The sequence below is a fragment of the Nanorana parkeri genome, unplaced genomic scaffold (genome assembly GCF_000935625.1).
Source record: "Nanorana parkeri isolate BGI_ZX_2015 unplaced genomic scaffold, ASM93562v1 scaffold225, whole genome shotgun sequence".
Taxonomy (NCBI): Eukaryota; Metazoa; Chordata; class Amphibia; order Anura; family Dicroglossidae; genus Nanorana; species Nanorana parkeri.
The window spans coordinates 767,513-787,153 of NW_017306493.1; the positions used below are offsets into that span (position 1 = coordinate 767,513).

The 19,641-nt window shown below is 43.2% G+C and overlaps 1 protein-coding gene across 1 annotated transcript; it reads left to right on the forward strand.

Annotated features, from left to right (window-relative positions):
* The first annotated feature begins 264 nt into the window (after positions 1-264).
* On the forward strand, positions 265-7,128 carry LOC108786751 (proteasome subunit beta type-5-like). The gene is made up of 3 exons (XM_018556109.1): positions 265-519; positions 4,217-4,523; positions 6,808-7,128. Exons 1-3 carry the CDS (start codon positions 340-342, stop codon positions 7,092-7,094), a joined length of 774 nt encoding a protein of 257 aa, XP_018411611.1. The 5' UTR covers positions 265-339; the 3' UTR covers positions 7,095-7,128.
* Positions 7,129-19,641: the final 12,513 nt, after the last annotated feature.

Below are 19,641 nucleotides of genomic sequence, written 5' to 3' on the forward strand. Positions count from 1 at the left end.
GCAGCTTGACACTTGCCGTGCAAAAAAAGTACACAAGCCTTTTTTTTTTTTTTGTCATTGATGTGTGAACAGGGCCATGACAATTTCTAGAAGCTGCTTTAATAACATTCAGCACAAGCATGTGCTGGCACTTTGCTTTCAATAGGAAGGCCCCACCAATGTCTGTGTCTAGCCACAAGTCATCCCTTTCTTAACATGGCGCTGGCAGGCTTTCCTCAGCTCAGTCATGCCCCTTTCCAACATGGCCGCTATAGTGCTTTGTCATAGTGATGTAACAGCCAGGAGACGCGCTGCCCAATAATCGAAGTCACGCCGGCGGTGCTTTGCTCAGGAGAGAACATGGCGCTGGCTAGTGTTGTTAGATCGGAGGGTCTATTGTGGAAGCAGCAGCAGGATTATCCGACACATTGCGGCCTGAACACGGATGGCCTGAGCTTTCAAATGATCCCCGGAGCGGGACAAGGCACGGCGGAGCCCGGGATCGAGTTCTTACATGGGACAACGACACTGGCCTTTAAGGTGCTGACCGGGGAGGGGGGAAAGAGGAGGATTGAGCTTTTCCTTTGTTATGTCTGCCGCTTATTAGAGTGCTGCTTGTATTCAATTCCTACTATAAAACAATGGACGGTCATGTGTTGTGAGGGATAGCTTGCCGTGGCAAGAACTTCTAAAGCAGTCTGGGGAGAATATATCCAATCTGGAGCAGTTGCCCATAGTGACCAATCAGCTCCTCCCTTCAGTTTGCTCAGTAAGCTATGAAAATAAAAGATAATAGCTGATTAAAGCTAGATAGAAGCCATAGCCTGCTTCAGTTTTGATAAATTCCCCTCTGTGTCATTTCATTGTATTACAGGACTCAGTGTATGAGACGTAGATGCTTTATGTAAAACATACAGTAGTAGTATGAGGCCTCATACACATGGGCAGAAAACGCAGCTTTTTGCAGCATTTTCCAATTGTTTTTATGTATCTGAAAACCGCTATTTCAGCCATTGTGTCCATGCACGCTGTAGCGTTTAAATCTGGATGTTAGAGCAGCGTTCTGCGAGGAGCTTATGTGTGTAAATTCCCTCTAGTGCAGGGGTGGGCAACTCCGGCCCTCCAGCTGTGTTGGAACTCCAAATCCCATGAGGCATTTCAAGATTCTCACAGCTTAGTCATGATTCTCAGAGACAGATGCATGATGGGATTTAGTAGTTTCACCACAGCTGGAGGGCCTGAGTTTGTCCACCTCTGATCTAGTGGCCACGAATGATAAGCCCAGGCTTGGTGTGCACCCAGTTCATCTGAGTTCAGCCAAGCCTGCTCAACACCGGACTGCCCTACCCCTTCCTCTCCAGGCCCTGTACACATCTGTACCTCACAAAGGGACGTGGAACTCCCACACCACAGTTGCTGCTGAGTGGGCCGGTGGCGGTCACAGTTTTGAGCAGGCTTAGGCAAACTGGGGTTGCACTAAGCCCAGGCTCATCTCAATAAATTAATATTCTGATCAGTAGAGTGAGGTCACATGCATACGCTTCTAAACATGAGTGCCAAAGTGCGCATTTTTACACATTGTTTTCTGCTAGCTTCTGGAAGAAAGATTCAGTGTGGATGGGAAGATTTCGATAGCCTGTGTGCATGAACTCGAAGATCTACACTGATTAGGCATTTTCAGAAGGTGCGACCAGCAATGGCAACCTGTGTTTGGCATGGCAGGTTTTTTTGTTTATTTTAAAGAGGAACCTTTACCCTTATCTTTAAAATAACAACCAACACACCTTTTAGAAATGTTTAGTAATGACAATCTACAAACAGATACTTCTAGATAATTGCCGGCTTTGTATTCTTTGCATTCCTTTTTCCTCTTTACTTCCCCAGTCTTCTCACAGTGGCCATTTTTACTAAGGGCAGATGAATCCATCTCCCTTTTCTTCCTGGAACTCTGGCGCATGTGACTTGGACATGTGACCATGCATCTCTTGAGATTAAAGATGAGATTTCCCAGCAATGCACAGTGATGTAATCTTCCCAGGCTGGCATGGGCTACATCACTAATGCCTAAAGAGGACCAGGAAGTGGAGAAACTAATTGTAAGTAAAATAATGTTTATATTAGGGATGCACCGATACCGGTATTTTGGTACTGAGTACCGATACTTTTTCTCTCGGTACTCGCCGATACCAATTACCGAGTACCAGAAGTCCCATTCAGGAAGCCAGGTGGCGTGTAATGACTCGCCACCTGGCTTCCTGATTAGCCGGGCAGCGTGTAAAGACTCGCCACCCGGCTTCCCGATTTAACAAGAAAGTCGTCCCATATGAATCCCAATACTAATAAGATCCAGCATGTCTCTGCAGTTTGGAGTTCTGTCCCCTCTCACCTCGGCATGTCCAGCCTGTAACCCCCGGGGGCCTCTCCAGCCAGCAGCGGACTTCCTCCGGTACCCAGCCAGAGCTTTCTTGCTGGCCAATCATGGAAGCCGGGCACCGTGTAATGACGCAGTGCCCTGCTTTCTAATTGGTCGTGAGGACGGGTCCATGCTTTCTCGTCATCAGGTGACGAGGGAGCATGATGCCGGGTTCCCGACCAATCAGGAGGCCGGGCAACGCGTCATTTCACGCTGTACGGCTTCCTGACTGGTCAGGAAGTTGGCTCCATGCTCTCTCATCACAAGTGACGAGAGAGCATGGAGCGGCTTCACGGCCAATCAGGAAACTGGGCAGCGTGTGAAGACGCGCTGCCCGGCTTCCTGATACAGGAAGTATCGGGCTAGGCATCGGGGCATTTGGGCGAGTACGGTATCTGCACCGACATCGATACTAGTATCGGTGTCAGTGCATCCCTAGTTTATATAACTGAATGTAAGACAATTTCATATCAGCATGCGGAGCTGTGTGTGTGCGCTGATATGATTTTTAGTAAAAGGGGGTACAGATCCACCTTACGGGCTCATGCACACTGGCTTGCTGGGTCAGGCCAACTTAATGGTTATTTTTAATGGTTATTTTTTCCCTTCAGTTTTAAAGTAGAAGTAAAACCAAAAGAAATGCCAGCATGTAATTTTTGTTGGGGTTTAAGCAACTTTGCATATCTTTTCTGCCATACAAAAAACAAACCTCTTTCCCTTTTCTCCTGACAATTCGTTTTTACATGTACACTGCGTGTGGCACATGTGTAGTGTGTACCATCAGTCCATTCCTAGGCATCTGTATGATGCTGAGTAGGAGTCAGGCACTGGGATAATGTTACTCCAAAGCGCATGTGCAGGAGTTCCGTCATCGGTGGCCACAGTAAGAAATTGCTGCTCTGGAGAAGTGCCGGAGGGCAGCGGCAACATGAGTGTGGATTGGACGGCACTGGAAGAGGGCGGACTAGGATATAACTGTCATAATGTGCTACTATGCTGTGGCAAGTATGACAGTCCTATCCCCCTTGCCCCGCATGCTGCAATACAAAGTTAACACGATAGAGACGTGATTTGTTTGTTATAATGTAATTGTGTCCTTTTTCACTCCTGCTGTGACACCTTCACAGCCCCATTTAGAGTATTTAGTTGTATTAGTAAATTTAGGGTTGTGGTGTCCTGTTCTCACTTGATGGCTCAGAATACAGGTTTTGAAACCTGATCGAATGAACATCCACAATACTTGGTTCTGTTTAGCTTCACAGAGAATAACCAAAGCGTAGAAGAGATGTAAAATGTGTTTGTATTAAACACGTGAAGGGAAATTGTCTTTGGAAATGAGCCAGCTACAGTATTCTCATTTGTCCTGGGTAAAGGTAGCGTAGCGTTTTGTTATGGTTAATGGTTCCACTTTTCCTTAAAGCTTGAACAAGGAACTCCAACCAAAATATTTTTCTTAACAATAACCTGATGGAGATTCTAATCCTTCCTACTCTAATAAAGAAAAGCAAAATCATGACTTTATACCAGCGCACTATGACAACTGCTCCAGGAAAAAGTTGCAGATTCAGTTCAGGGGGCAGTAAAATAACACGATTGAGCTGCACTTTTACCTCCGCCTGCCGCAATGGTAGCACTGCGGCCAAACAGTGCTGTACACATGACCTCAATGCTTTGATGTAGTAGATGAGACCGAAAGTTAATTCAAGTGTTCCTCCATGTTAGAAAGGCTGATTTCACATTTCACAAACTACACTTCAAATGAACTGCACATCTTGAATGACAGGATGCATGTATATATTTCTAATTGTGACTTTTCTTTGTTAGTTTCGACATGGCGTCATCGTGGCTGTTGACTCCCGTGCTACAGCTGGGTCATACATCGCTTCACAGACAGTGAAGAAAGTAATTGAAATCAATCCTTACCTGTTGGGCACAATGGCCGGAGGTGCCGCTGACTGTAGCTTCTGGGAGAGGCTTCTGGCTCGTCAGTGCCGCATCTATGAGCTGCGAAACAAGGAGCGAATATCTGTTGCAGCAGCATCCAAACTGCTGGCTAATATGGTATATCAGTACAAAGGCATGGGGCTATCTATGGGAACCATGATCTGTGGATGGGACAAGAGGGGGCCAGGTGAGTCTGAAATTTTGCTCTAAAGGAGTTGTAAATTCATGTCATATATAGAATCCTCATCAGCATTGTAATAGGAGTACATACTAGACTTGTTTTTTTTTTTATGCAATCAAAGCTTACATGAAAAATCCCTTTTATGTAGTGAGTGCTGCCTTCTGTCTGTCCATCACTTTCATCAACTTCCTGGACTCCCAGTGTGCTTTACTTCTTTCCCTGCTGCTTTATGTAATCTCTTTCTCAAGACTACATATCCCATCATGCACTGCTTCCAGCAAGCAATGATGTCACATTGTTCAGACGTTGAGTTGTAGTTCAGAAGGCAAGCTATGCGAGAGTTGTGAGCTGAGTGAATTGTCAGTGCATTGAGGAAGCACACCCTATGGGCATCTTCAATGGAGGAGTGGGATAGATCTCATAGAAATTCAATATAGAAATATATTTATTTTTGTTTCTGACAAAATAGATGCCCTTTAATATCACAACATTGCATACTCTGGTGTTTTTGCTTTGCATTTAAGAGTAAGCTCCTTTCATCTTTGTATATTGCATACAGCAAATGTGGATATCCAGCCTTCAGCTTTTTTTTTTTTTTTCTCATAGAAGTGGCTCAGCCATAATCAAGGGGGCTAGTAAGTGTTCATTATCTGTCTCTGCATCTGTGATATTGGGTTAATGTCCACCATTTGCTGACAGCACAGAGCCGTGCTGCAGCCGGGAAGGATCCTGACAATATTGTCGGGATCCACCCTGCTGCCTGACAGCTGGTTGTGCCTCTCTAGAGTCAAAGCTAGCTGTGCCCACCCCCTCCCCTGTCTGTCCCTCCAATAAGCGGTGGAGAATCCCTGCGGGGACTGATGACTGATGGTCACGGCTCTCTGCAGGGAGAACACAGTGATCAGCAATTGTAAGCTCTCACGGGCAGGGCCCTCCTTACCATCTTGTCTTTTCTTGTATTGTATCTGTAATGTCTTCCTTATATATAAGCGTTGCACAAACTGTTGGCGATTATATAAATCCTGTATAATAATGATCACTCGGCTCTCTATATTTTATGCTCCCAATACTTCTACTTTTAAGGGTTTTCATTTTACTTTAACCAATAGTGAATTCATCTACATTTTGGACCATCAACCCTGCATCCTGTATGATTAATTGTGCCCTCCAAAGCCCCGTTTTTGGCCTTCTCCCTGTCGTGATACAACACAGGCAGCAGCAGTTTAGATTTTATATAGGAAAAGAAAACAAAAAGCAGCCTGTAAAAGAACAGTAACAATACCTCCCAGTATCACTGCCCATGACTCCAGTCTTTGCTGCCTTTCAGAGGTACACTGCTGGTAGAATCTTCAGCATCCAACACTTCAGGGTGTGTTGGATGTCTGCATCTTCTGTGTTCCCTGCTTCTAGTCGCCAACCTTTACTTTGCTAGTGTGTGTCCATTTTGGTATAGTTAACCTTCTAAAAGATTCTTGTAGCCACTGAAGTATTTCTGTCTTTCAATGATGAGGGCTGCATTCTCTTTTCACTCATGAAAATTAATGTATGTATGTGTGTATGTATGTATGTGTGTATGTATGTATGTGTGTATGTATGTATGTATGTATGTATGTAATTTTGTTGTTGGGTTTAGATATTTTTAACAAGCAGTAAAGAAGCTTTGCAATAAGCCCTCACTGACCCGGTATAGGTAAAACCACTGTGAAACAATTGGTTCTCATTAGCAATTAAGTCGTCCACTGGTGTCTCAACAGTTTTTTTTGTTTTGGTTTTTTTTTTCTCTTTTCTTTCTCCTCTGGTTTACCTGCTTTGTGTGTGTGATAAAAAATTCAAATTGTGTAAATTTATGTGTATGTAAACCCTAACAATGAACATCTATTTTCTTCCTTTTTTGATTTGCCAAATACACCATTTAAATAATTTTGTAATAACAGTTTAATAAGTGCAAACATTATCTGTTGATTTTACTAGACATTTTGTGAGCTGATAACTTCCTGTGCACAAAGAGGGGGGAAGGACATGAGACGAGGTCTCTGTTCTTTGTAACCCATCAGAAATTAGGTAGGCAGGGCTGACACCACGTTCTTAAAGAAGAACTCTGGGCATAATCTTACCCTTACAGTGGGTCTACCCCCGCACTGCAAGGGTTAGGTGATCATTTTGTCTAGGGAGCTAAAATAACAAAGATATACTCACTCGAATCTCTGGCTCCAGTGGCTGCTAGAGCGGAAGTAATAGGTTGCTACTGCGAATGTATTTCAATATTTAATATGTGCTCTTCTCTGCCCAGGTCTATACTACGTGGACAGTGAAGGTAACCGTGTGTCTGGCTCCGTGTTCTCAGTGGGCTCAGGTTCTTTGTATGCCTATGGTGTCCTGGATAGAGGATATGACTATGATATGGAAATAGAGGAAGCTCAGGAGTTGGCACGACGCTCAATTTACCAGGCCACGTACCGTGATGCTTACTCTGGTGGAGTGGTGAATCTGTACCATGTTCAAGAGGATGGTTGGAAGCGCGTGTCTCAAGATGATGTGGCTGATTTACATGAGGAATACAAAGGACTGCTTGAATGAAAACGCTGTATAATAGGAGCATCAAATACCTAAGGGGAACTGTCCTGAGGGAAATATGGTCCACCATTGCTGACCCCCTGAAAATGATAACAGCTTGCTAACCTTTGGCCTGCTTGCTTGTTCTTAAGCAGTGATTCAGTGTTTAAATCCACGGGATCAGCCTTACAAGCCAGGTAACTAATATCAGGACAGGTCAGCAGTAGTTGATTTTATATTTCTCTTCCTACAGGTTTACTTTAAATCCCTCTAAACCATGCAGGTAATAGAAATGTGCCCAGTTCTATCCAAACGCAGTGCCATTTTTGGATGGTCTTAGTTTTTGACAACCTCTTTTAGGTACAACTTTTCCATCATTGAGTTATTCAAGCAAATCCCTATTATTTACACCCAGATTTTGTTCAGTCTTTGTTGGGGGCAATAATCGAGGCTCCCTGTCGCACTTGAATGTGATCAGTTTTGCATTGAATAAACGGGCATTGCATGGAAGGAAGTCTGACCCTTGTTTATCACTTAAATCTGTATTACGTACTATTAAACCTCTTCTCTAAAACTGTAAGTTTGATTTATTGACGTGCTTCCATTGATTTATATGGGAATACATTTGCTTTAAAACTCAAAGGTGCGAATCCAGCCTTTGATTATAAGTCTAGTAAATGTGTTAGAAATGTTAAAGTATACTGCCCTGTCACTAAAATGAATACATCTGTACATTTCATAGCCTACAATGCCAATATGATTGGTTACCTTTCTGAAGAGAATCCTTGTTTCCGGCAATATTTTGTGCAGCCTCCTGGCTCTAAGTACATCATGCAGTGCTACCAGCAGAACTACTGCTCATTTAGACTAATGCAGAGCAGACCTCCTGTCTCTAAACTGTACCCTCTAGTAGTGACCAAAAATAGGCAGTTTATTGCAAAGATGGATGCGAACAGGGGCAGGTCATGCTGCTAGAAACAGGATTGATCTTCAGTAAAGGTAACCCATCATAGCGGCTGTTTTTTCATGGGCTCCAGAGAAAAGTACATAGGGCATAATATTTTGGCCCCATTCACACACAAATCGGCCTGCACGTACAGCTCCGTGTGGGGCCGTACCAAGTAGCTGCTGGGAAGGACAGGGGCTGCGTGTGATTAGTATGCAGCCCCCCTCCTTCTCTATGGGGCTACGTGGCCGTACGCCCCCCTACGCTCACCTCAATTGCAGGTCCGTGGGGGTGCGGGTGATCGTATTCATACGCCGCCAGAATGGATCCTGTATGCGTCCCGGCCAGAAAACCCGCACCCCTACGGACCTGCACTTGAGGTGAGCGTAGGGGGGCGTACAGCCGGGTAGCCCCATAGAGAAGGACGGGGGCTGCATACTAATCACACACAGCCCCTGTCCTTCCCGGCAGCTACTTGGTACGGTCCCGCACGGAGCTGTACGTGCAGGCCGATTTGTGTGTGAATGGGGCCTTAGTGATTTGAAATTCTGTAGTTATATTTGCGCCCACATTTTTCTAATTTGGTCACATGTAAAGTGACAGGGATTTTTGCCCACTTGATGCCCTGGATGCAGGCTCTCTGTATATGGCCTGTAGTATCCTGGGTTGAACCACCACTGTTTGGTACCTGTGAACTTTGCAGAGTGGCAGCGAGGTGTCCGACACTAGAACGCTCTATGTGGTTCAGCACGTGGCATTGAAATTCCATACTGTCCATCCAGGAGTACAGATATATTTTGCAGCCATCCCTAAAATACACATTTAGACAGATCGATCTTTGTCCAACAGTACAAGTATGGTCCTAGCCTCTTTGGAGGGAGGAGAGAGTGTGATCAGGTAGGGGGGTTTTAAATTTCACTGCCACTGCTGTGACCACCAATGTGGGCGGGGGTAGTGTCACACTTGCCCTATAGTAACCACCAATGGGTAAAAAACACTGCCACTAACCACCAATTGGGAGGGAGTGTTCAAAGCAGAACTCTGACCAAAGTGGTTACTAAGCCTTGCAGTGGGGTTATCGCAGTCGCTGACAACAATCCTGGGAGTTACTATTTTTGCCACTGACACTAATGGTGGGGTGGTGGTTGCTGCAGCTGACACCAATAATGATTCTTTCTCTTCAATGTGTGTGTGGTACGAAGCAAAAAATGCAAGAGCACCAAAATTATTGGGCGTTGAGGTATGTTACAGCCCATTCATTTTAAATAGAGTGCCTAATGACACAATGCACCTACTATTGTGGTGCTTATCAGGAGTTCTAGTCTTATTTCCTCCATACTTCTGTCAGGTCATAGAAAGACAAACAGTATTTTGATAAGGTCAGTAGTTACAACCCTCATATTTTACCTTAATAGGAAAAAAAAACTGCCTCATACTATGTAATGAAGGCACCTTCTGGTGCCTGAACCTCCTATCAGATTGTCTGCAGTGCACCTCAAGATCCTTAAATATTGTGACACTATTGATGGCTTGGTGTATCTTAAGCTAAAAAACAAACAAATTACAAAACGCAATGCACTGCTTTCCAGATCTGGTCCGGAAAATGGTGTGAACATGCCCTTAAGGTAAGTCCTTAAAGCAGCATGGGGGGTGTTGAAAACATTTGTGACTTTAATGTCCCTTTAAGGAACCTGTCACAAAGTCCAGACCCGAGCTATAGACTAATGCAGAGCAGACCTCCTGTCTCTAAACTGTACCCTCTAGTAGTGACCAAAAATAGGCAGTTTACAGCCTTTTTTGATTTTGAGGAATGCCTCTATTCTACTAAAACATTAGATTGGGCTTTCCAACACTTTCACATGTATTCTCCTTTTGCCTGCTTATTAACAACCCCTCTAGGCGCAGAGATTATAGTTGGAATCTACTAAACATTCACCCTGTAAGTCATGCAATGCTATATACTGTATTTAACTTGGTGAGTTGGATTGGAAACCATTCCATTCTTGCAGTACTGAAAAAGAAGGTATTGTGGCTTTTTGTTGTTTTATTCATACCCATAGTCTGATTTTTTGGGATTAATTTATGATCTACAGTTTACCCTTAGGCCCCATTTACACACATTGGCCTGCACGTACAGCTCCGTGCGGGGCCGTACCATGTAGCTGCCGGGAAGGACGGGCTGCGTGTGATTAGTACGCAGCCCCCGTCCTTCTCTATGGGGCTACGCGGCCGTACGCCCCCCTACGCTCACCTCAATTGCAGGTCCGTAGGGGTGTTGGTTTTCTGGCCGGGACGCATACAGGATCCATTCCGGCAGCGTATGAATACGATCACCCGCACCCCTACGGACCTGCAATTGAGGTGAGCGTAGGGGGGCGTACGGCCGCGTAGCCCCATAGAGAAGGACGGGGGCTGCGTACTAATCACACGCAGCACCTGTCCTTCCCGGCAGCTACTTGGTACGGCCCCGCACGGAGCTGTACGTGCAGGCCGATTTATCCAGAGTTGGGGCCATACAGTTTCTTAGAGATGGGTTAAAGGTGTGTGTAATTTGTTCCTTGGGTGTGTTAGCACAATGTTAATATACACTGCCTGTCCAAAATAAAAAGTCGCTAATATTCTGTTGGACCGCCTTTAGCTTTGATTACAGCGCACATTCACTGTGGCCTCATTTTGATAAGCTTATGCAATGTCGCAACATTTATTTCCATCCAGAGTTGTATTCATTTTTCACCAAGATCTTGTAGTGATGATGGGAGAGTTAGACCACTCCATAAAGTCTTCTCCAGCACATCACAAAGATTCTAAATGGGGTTAAGGTCTGGACTCTGTGGTGGCCAATCCATGTGTGAAAATCCCTGAGCAACTGAAACACTCTTTCACAATTTGAGCCCAATGAATCCTGACATTGTCATCTTGGAATATGCCTGTGCCATCAGGGAAGAAAAAAATCCATTGATAGAAAACCTGATCATTCAGTATATTCAAGTAGGTAGGTGACCTCATTTTTTGGGCACATAACATTAAATGAGTTAAAGTGCGGCTGAAGCCTAAAACTTTATTTTTTGTTTTGGATGGAGTGGGGAGGAATTAGAACACTGCCAGGATTTTATTGCTGTCTGTGTCCCTGTTAGGGGGAGATTCATGCTCTCTATCCTGGTGACTGTTATCACTGAAAGTAAAAGAAAAAACTAAATTTTGGATTATCATCGGAACAGAAATAGATGTCAGCAGACACTAGTTCTGGTGATCCTGCTGACCACGAGGTGGATTTTTCTCTCTTTAGAGGGATTTCTTCTCACTTCCTCTTAGCTATTAGACAGGAAGTGAAAGGAAATCTCCCCAATGGGACAAAGATGGCAAAAAAGCTGATGGATTATAACTCTTGCTTACACATTCCAAAAATAAAAAAGTTTTGGCTTCAGTTCTACTTTAAGTGGGGTTTTTTGAGCACCTGTGGTTGTCTAAAGGATTTTTGATTTTTTAAAAAAGCTTAAATCCTGGAAAAAACGTTTTTTTTGACATGTAAATATAAGCTACCTCTATCGATGCTTGTCCCATGTATGATCGTTGTTGTGTGTTGGAGAATACTATTACTTTTAAAGAGCCTGTACATTCCTGTAAGCACCAAACACCCATTGCTGAGACTTACCTCTCCGGCTGTAATACAGCTCTGATAGGGGGTCGCTCGCTCTCCTCCTCCAAAACCATTCAAAAAAACATCTTTTATTCTTTTCACAGAATGCAGCAATAAAGAACTGAGAGGGGTTTTGGAACTACTATTATTTGAAAATAGAAAACAGGAACAAAAACAGAAGAGTAATAAGAAATCTGGCTACTTAGTAGCTTTGGAGTTACTTAAAGCAACTCTAAGCTGAAATATTTTATTAAGTGCCCTCCTCGTTAATGAGTAAACATTTTATCCTCAGCCGAGATCATTTTCATTGCAAAGTAGTTTTTATTAAAGATTATGGATTCAGGAAGAAGATGAGAAGGGGGATATTAGAATAAGATGCAGCCAGAAGTAGCCTGCTGATCTTAGTTATAACTGCAGAGCAATATAGCTGCTATCTAGGTGCTGCCTACCCTTAGCATCATAGCAATGTCTTCCAAAGGAGGTTGTGAGATTTGTCTGTTTTATCATTTTGAGTTTTCTTCAATAATGGACAGGCAATTTGGAGAGCTGATCACAAAAAGAGAGCAGCCTGAATCAGTCCACCATTGTGATAACTGTTGAAAGACAGCCTGCTCCTCTTTCAAAAGGCAAATTAATTTAAGGTATGATAAATTTGAATCTGGCTGGTGAAAACCATTACCAGCATTACACTTGGAGTAATCATACAGAATTGTATTCAATTTCTGACATAAGGATTAGAGTACTTCCCAAGGTACCAGCTCTTTATTAAGTTATAGCTACCTTTCCAGTTCAAAATATACAGGTCAAAAAACATCTATGTATAACTTTTAAGAGTCTGTTTTAAATATATTTTGGAGCTATTAATATAATTGAAGTAAAAAAAGGCAGCACAGTGGCTTATTGGTTAGCCCTTCTGCCTTGCCGGACTGGGGGTCTCCAGTTCAAATCCCATTTAGGACACTATCTGCAAGGAGTTGGCATATTCCCTCCTGTGCTTGTGTGGGTTTCCTCCCACACTCCAAAGACATGCTGGAAGGTTAAATAATTTCTACCTAACTCGTCCCTGCATGTATGTGTGATATGGAGCTTAGATTGTTAGCTCTTTAAGTGCAGAGACTGATGTTAATGCATAAATTATAAGCACCTGTAATCAATAAAGTCCTGGTTAATTGTTTTTTTTAAATTTTCAAAACTGTTTAGGGGAACTTCAGCCCAACTGAATACACAATTTACCTTCCACTCTTGTGATTGATACACCCCTGCCAAATGAATACTGATGGAACTGCATTTGGTATACCAGTTGCCCCTGGACACACAGGCAAGACACAAGATATAAATGCAATGACATTGAGCTTGTGCAATACAGAACATTTCTAAACAGGTGGCAATAGGGAATTATTAACATTACTCTTGACATCTCGGTTCTACACAAGGCATTGGTAAATCCAGCTCAACTGAGAAACTGCACAATGGCAGAATAGTATACTCCCTAGTAGGAAAAGAGTACAACTCTCTAGCAAACACATGAAAAGAATTAACAGAGTGTCTACCTTTCCTGTAATTGTTCAGCCAATGCTGCTGATGGTTTAGCACAATTTATAACTGCACACTAGTCTTGTTTTTGTGCTGTGGGCAATGTGTTCCCCAATCCCCACTCAATCTCAAGAATGCTCATGCCAGCCAACCTCAAGGAAATCTCAGAACACGCCTCTTGCCTCACTAAAGGTCACCCAACTTCATCTTTTAGGGCACTCAATCTCTTGATGTTTCATTCATCAGTGTATTTTTTTTTTTTTTAAATCTGGACTCCTGGCAGGCAGCTAAACATACACAGAACCTTTTTTTTTTATGAGGGCCAACACAACCACCTTTGGGTGAATGGTGTTTTCACTTCACAGCCTATATATAGAAGCTGATTCCTTTTCACCATGAAGCCAGTACACCCAACAATGAAAATGACCACCTTGTATTGTTTTCCAGGAGCTCCTCTACTCCCAAAACTCCCACACCAACTCACATGCCAGATTTCACCCTTTAGGTGGCTTCCAGACCAGTTATCATTTGGAACAGATTACTTAAGATCAAGGAAAATAACAGAAACACCTTCAGATCAAGTAACCCCTATGATGAGAACCTGTCAACACGTTTACAGCTAACCAGCCATATAGGGCTTACAGCTCCGTATCTTCCTGTGTTATGTTCCTACCTTCAGCCTGCACATTGACCTGGGACTGAATGAACCCCAATGATGAGGTCTTCCCTGTGCTTTTACCTTTCTCCACGCAAATGACAGCTGGGTGGAGGCAGCCGTGAGATCACGGCTGGCTACGCCCAGTTGTAATGACAGATTAGCATCCCTAAATGACCTGGGGACGCTGATTTGTCATTAAACAATAACAACTGGGCGGAGCAAGCTGTGATGTCATGGCCGGCTCCGCCCAGTTGTTATTTATTGGCCGGGACCTGCTAGAAGACTTATAGGAAACGGTTGGCCAGCCAATAGGAAACAGTTGGGCGGAGCTAGCGGTGATGTCACCGCTAGCGCCGCCCAATTGTTTTTATTTTGCTGGCCAAGTCATGTCAAGTTTTGCCGGCCAGATGTTGGATTAGCTGAGTCGTACTCCTTCTGCACTTTGCCTCAGCCGAACATGCAGAGCACGTTTCGGCTGGCCGAAGGCAGCCAATGTATGGCTGATTGTAGCCGTTGTATGGCTGAAATCAGCCGTACAGGGCTGAAGTGAATAGCCCAACAACATTCCAGCTCACTTCTATTCGGCTCGGTTATTCACTCGGCTGCTTAGTAAATAACCCCCTAGGTTTTCCTGGATGAGTAAAAAATGACTTGGTCAACTTTAATTGACACGATAAGGTGTTAAAGTAAGAGGCTAAATAGTTTTGTTCTGTAGTATGTTATGGTCACGAACAAATAACATATTACATGAGTGGTAGGTAGAGTTGCATTATTTCAACACGTGGAGTAACCATCCAATAATTGGGTGGAGAAGAGGAGCTAATAGGAAGGGTTTAATACATTAGGCTTGATTCAAAAAGTTTTGATACAGGATAAGGATCTTTATATTTAGCCACATGAATGTAATTTTAAAATCTCATTGGGCTCTACGGAAAATAACGATTTTTTTTTTTTTCAAAATAAGAATGCTTATCGTGGTGCATTATCTTCCTAAATTTAGCCTAATATCTTAGCAGCTGGGTGCTTGTAATTTTCGGTGAAAAGCTCCCAGCAAAGAGAGCAATTCCCCACCCAGTGCAATCAAGAGCAGCATCGAGAACTGGAGCTTCGGGAGGGGCATACCCTTTAAAAGCATGACAATTTCAACCTCTGAAACTGCTAAAATGCATTAGGTGCTGTAATCGAACACCCCGTAAATCTACCTCTCACAAGCCAGTTGCACACAGCTTTTAGTTATGAGATCTGATATTGTCAAAGTAGATGTACATGAGCTGGATTAATAGCTGTAAATTTTGATGCTATTAGAACAGCGACTCCATATGCATAGCTGTCTACAAGTGCAGCAGAGGATTAATATGCATGTTCCATCCCACAATTTCTAGAGAGGATTAAATCTTCATTCTCCGGATAGATGTTTTTTTTTTTTTAAGTGTGTTGCTGTAAAAGGCTCTGCTTAGCAATGTAGATTTCCATATTGTTTTCTCTCAGCAAATAGAAATGGAAGAAGCAAATTATATGTCAGGATTGTTTTTATCAGAGCTCCATGAGTGGAAAGGCTAGTGAGCTCTATTAATCTTAGTTGGCATGTTGACCAGCCTATATAGCAACAAATTGAACATAACTAAGTGACAGAATGAGGTCCGCTGCCTAAGTGGCTTCAAGCAGCATAGAGTCATGTTCTGTGCTTCGCAGTCAGCACACATGTGGCTGCGACTGAAAAATCTGGTAGTTATACAGACATTATGAATTCTGCTGTAATCTCTATAATTCATAAGGTTATCTTATAAACGGCCAAACAGATGGGTTCTGTTGTGCTGCTACTTTAAATAGCAGTGAACAATAGGTTACATGCTCTGTTGCTGTGTTGCTACAGTGTTCCCTTTTTGTGCATGTTAAATCTATTCCTGTGTAAGGTTTTCTGAAGAGTAGTTAAACCACAATTCCCATGCCACTTCACCATATTCCATATACTCCAGAGGTCCTGCAGATTCTAATGTGAAGTACTGTACCGTCTGTAAAGAAAATGTATCTCTGCATACTAAATGTATTTATGAAATCCCCCAGGTGACCAAGTGCATGGTGCATTCAGTCCTATTATTATCAGTGCAGTTGTTCTTGAGCGAGTGTAGTCGACAACATGCCCCCTCACCACTGTCTGAACATGCTGCTCACAAGACAAAAAACAGTGCTTTTGTCTAGTAGCAGGTGCATGCTGGAGATGAGAGGCATCATTCAGCACAACTCCATTAACAACACAAGCACTAGTAAAATATCATCTAGCCCTTGCGGGGCTGTATGATATATCTGCTGGTGCTGTGTATGTTCACAAGAAGCTGGCAGATTGATCACACAGCCATACAGTGCTTTTACTATTGTGATCTAACAGTCAGTTCTGTTGGGGATGTGTGATCTATCTGCAGCTGCTAGTAAACATACACAGCCCCGGCAGATAGATCATACATCACTACATTGCTTAATAATCTTTTACTATTGGGAATAAACAGCCAGTCTGTCAGGGGTGAGTGGTCTCTCAGATAGATCACGCAGACCCAATAGCACTGACTGTTTAGTCACAATAGTAAAAGATCATTCCCTGCCCTCCGGGTTGTGTGATTTATCTGTCGGCTGCTAGTATTGGCAGATTGTTAGGGAACCAAGAAACCAGACAGATACTAAAGTACAGATTAGGAGTTTATTGAAAATAACAATAAACAATAACAATAAACATAAATGGCAATAAAACAATGGAAGAAGTCCAGGACGTTGTCGATGCCAAGCCAGAGGTCAGATGCCAAAGTGAGTAGTCAGTCAAACCAGGTCAGGGAACACTGAGGGCAGGATGAACAGAAACAAAAGCCAGAGTCAGGAACTGGGAGATAAGTAAGCCAGACCATGGGTCATACACAGAGAACGGGAACAACAGCAGAGCACTTGGTAGATCTTAACACACGCAAGGGCAGAGTCTAAATGGACCAGCTGATGGTTAAATAGTAAACTAGTGTTGCATCATAACTCTGAGACAGGAATTTGACAGGAGTTTGTTAATAGTTGCAGAATGATGATGTGCACGGGTTTGGTCATAAGAGGGAGCCAAAGAGTAATAAACAGGGTCAGACACACAGCAAACAAGGCATGCTGCAGCCAACTGGAGGAGGAAGGGTAAGAAACCCTGACACAGATAGATCATACAGCCCACCAGCACCAAATACTACACACAGCGTAGAGTGGGCCGTACAGATCCGTGTGGCGTGCAAGGCTGTATCGAGCCACTCCCGGGAAGGACAGGTGCTGCGTGTGATTGTACGCAGCAGCCTGTTCTTCCCTATGGGAGGATGCGGCTGTATGTTCACCCGAGCTGCACATCCGTATGGGTGCAGGTGTCTGTACTCAGGATGGATCCTGTGCGCGTCCGAGCACGGACACTCGTACCTGCACGGATGTGCAGCTCGGGTGAGCGTACGGCCGCGTCCTCCCATAGGGAAGAACAGGTTGCAGCGTACAATCAGATGTAGCACCTGTCCTTCCCGGAAACTGCCTGATCCGGCTGTGCACGCCGCACGGATCTTTACGGCCCCGCTTTACGCTGTGTGAATTAGGCCTAAGATTTGGGCAGACTGACAACTTGTGTCTGAAAGATTCATAACCTAAACAGGTCTCAGAAATACTATGTTACTCAATAATATCAACAGATTTTTTCACACAGAGATTATCAGATTCAGTTAGAAGAAGTAATAGGACTGGTAACATTAACTGGTCAAGGATTAGGTGTAGCAACTGAAATGTTACTTTGGTTATCAGATGCATGAGAAGCAGCAGGAGTGTTAGTAGGAGCATGCATTGAACAAAAGCGTTCAGCAATTCAGACAACAGCATTGATTTATTAAAGGCAAATAGGCTTTTCACTTTGCACTGGGATTTTCCCTTAGCTTTGTGAATGTGGCGAAAATTCACTTTGAAAAAAACACCCAGTCATGGACATGAAAAAAACTGTAATTTATGTGCACTTGATTGGATGATGGAAGTTAACAGAGCTTCACCTCATTCACTAAACTAAGGACAAATTTCCTTGCAAATTTAACAACCTATTTGCCTTTAGTAAATTAATGCAATGGAGCTGGTGTGAACCAGCCCATAATTATTTGTTTTATTTATCTGCAATGTGCCTTTGAACCTGCTAGAAAACGTGACTACTCCACGAAGAGTCAATTCTCTAGGAGCCAGAGGTACCACAATCCCCCCTGTAACTTGCACCGACAGAAACCCCCACCCCAGCCACAGGTGCTGAAATGTGCAGGGACACTCCTACAAAGGGGAATACTATAGCGTACCACTTGAGGGTCTGTTGACATCACCTCCAAGATGGCAATGTCCAGCAGAAGTCTCAGGGCTTTTGGATATCTGCACAAGGGAGCTTTTTACAGAAAAACACGTGCATGAAGAAACACATTTTTTTCCTGCTCAAAAAGGTAGAGAAACTTACCTTCCTTGGAATGTCCTTTTGTGTTTGAACTATATATTGATGTTTAAACTTTAACATTCTGCTACTTTTAGCTAGTTTGAAAGGCTATTGTTTGCTTCACATCCTGGAAGTCTGTCTATGGTGTTTGATACGGGAGGAGCACAAGGTTACATGCAGTGAAGGGGTTAAGAGTCTGCATTGCAGATCTGTGTGTATGGCTGTGTTTGTGTGCTAGGCACGTTTTAAGAGTGTGAGTAAGAGAAAGGACTGTTAGCGAAGCAGCGAAAGGGTGGGACTTGCTTTCAGAACACGCTCTGATGCTCTCAAACCTGTGAGGAGGAAAAATTAAGAATTATTTCCCCATCACCGAAATCATCTGTCATCATTTTACACGCCGCCTGCGTCCTGCAGAGCGCGGTAGACAGTTATGGGGAGCAGAGCTATTGTAATGTGCTCTGCAAGCCCATAGCTCTCCTGCTAGGATTATTGAACAGTCCAGAATTACATTGTACTACTATACAAAAAAAAGTAGTCAAGCTATGGAAAACACAATAGAAGGAGCATGACTACCTTTGTCAGCCTAAACTGTCAAATCAGATATTAATAGAAATAGCATGGATGAACCAGAAGCCCCAGCAAACAGACATCTGTATTCCAACGGGTCTGTCTGTGCTTAGGTGTACTCCATTTATGATCATATATCATAATGCAAGCATCAAATATAAAATGAATTAATTCTAAGAGATAGGGGTGAAGTTAGGCAGAAGTATAAGTCTGACACTTCTATGGTATGAAATTCTAAGTTTGCTTCTCCAGAGGACTTCTGAGTTCTGTTTTACTGTAGTCGATCTTATTATGCTGTGTTATACAGAAGTCTATGGGGAGTCTTCGGAAAAACAATTACAGTGCAGGCTGCTAGTCACAGGATAACTGGAGGAGGAAGCGTTTGTGCAGGTATTTTAGAATTGACTCATGCAAGATCAGGGGATATATGAAGCTAATAGTTACATCCCCTCATTCCAAACATTTATAAAAAAAGATAAGTAAAACATCTTAAATATTGATTTGCTGACAATTTGCCTACTGCACCCGCTAGAGCTAAACAAAATACAAATTCCTCTACAAGCTTTTATGCTGTGATTTTTTTTTCCCATAGAAAATTAGAGAAAAATGCTCCCTTTAGATTTTGACACGCATCAAATCTGAATAAAATGTTATGGAGAAAACTGGGTTGTTTTTTTTCCCTAAGCCCTCTTGGGGTAAATTTTGGCAATTTGTTTTGTGTACAATGGCTTGCAAGCAGCTGATGCTAGATATGAAAATTCCTTTGCAGCAATA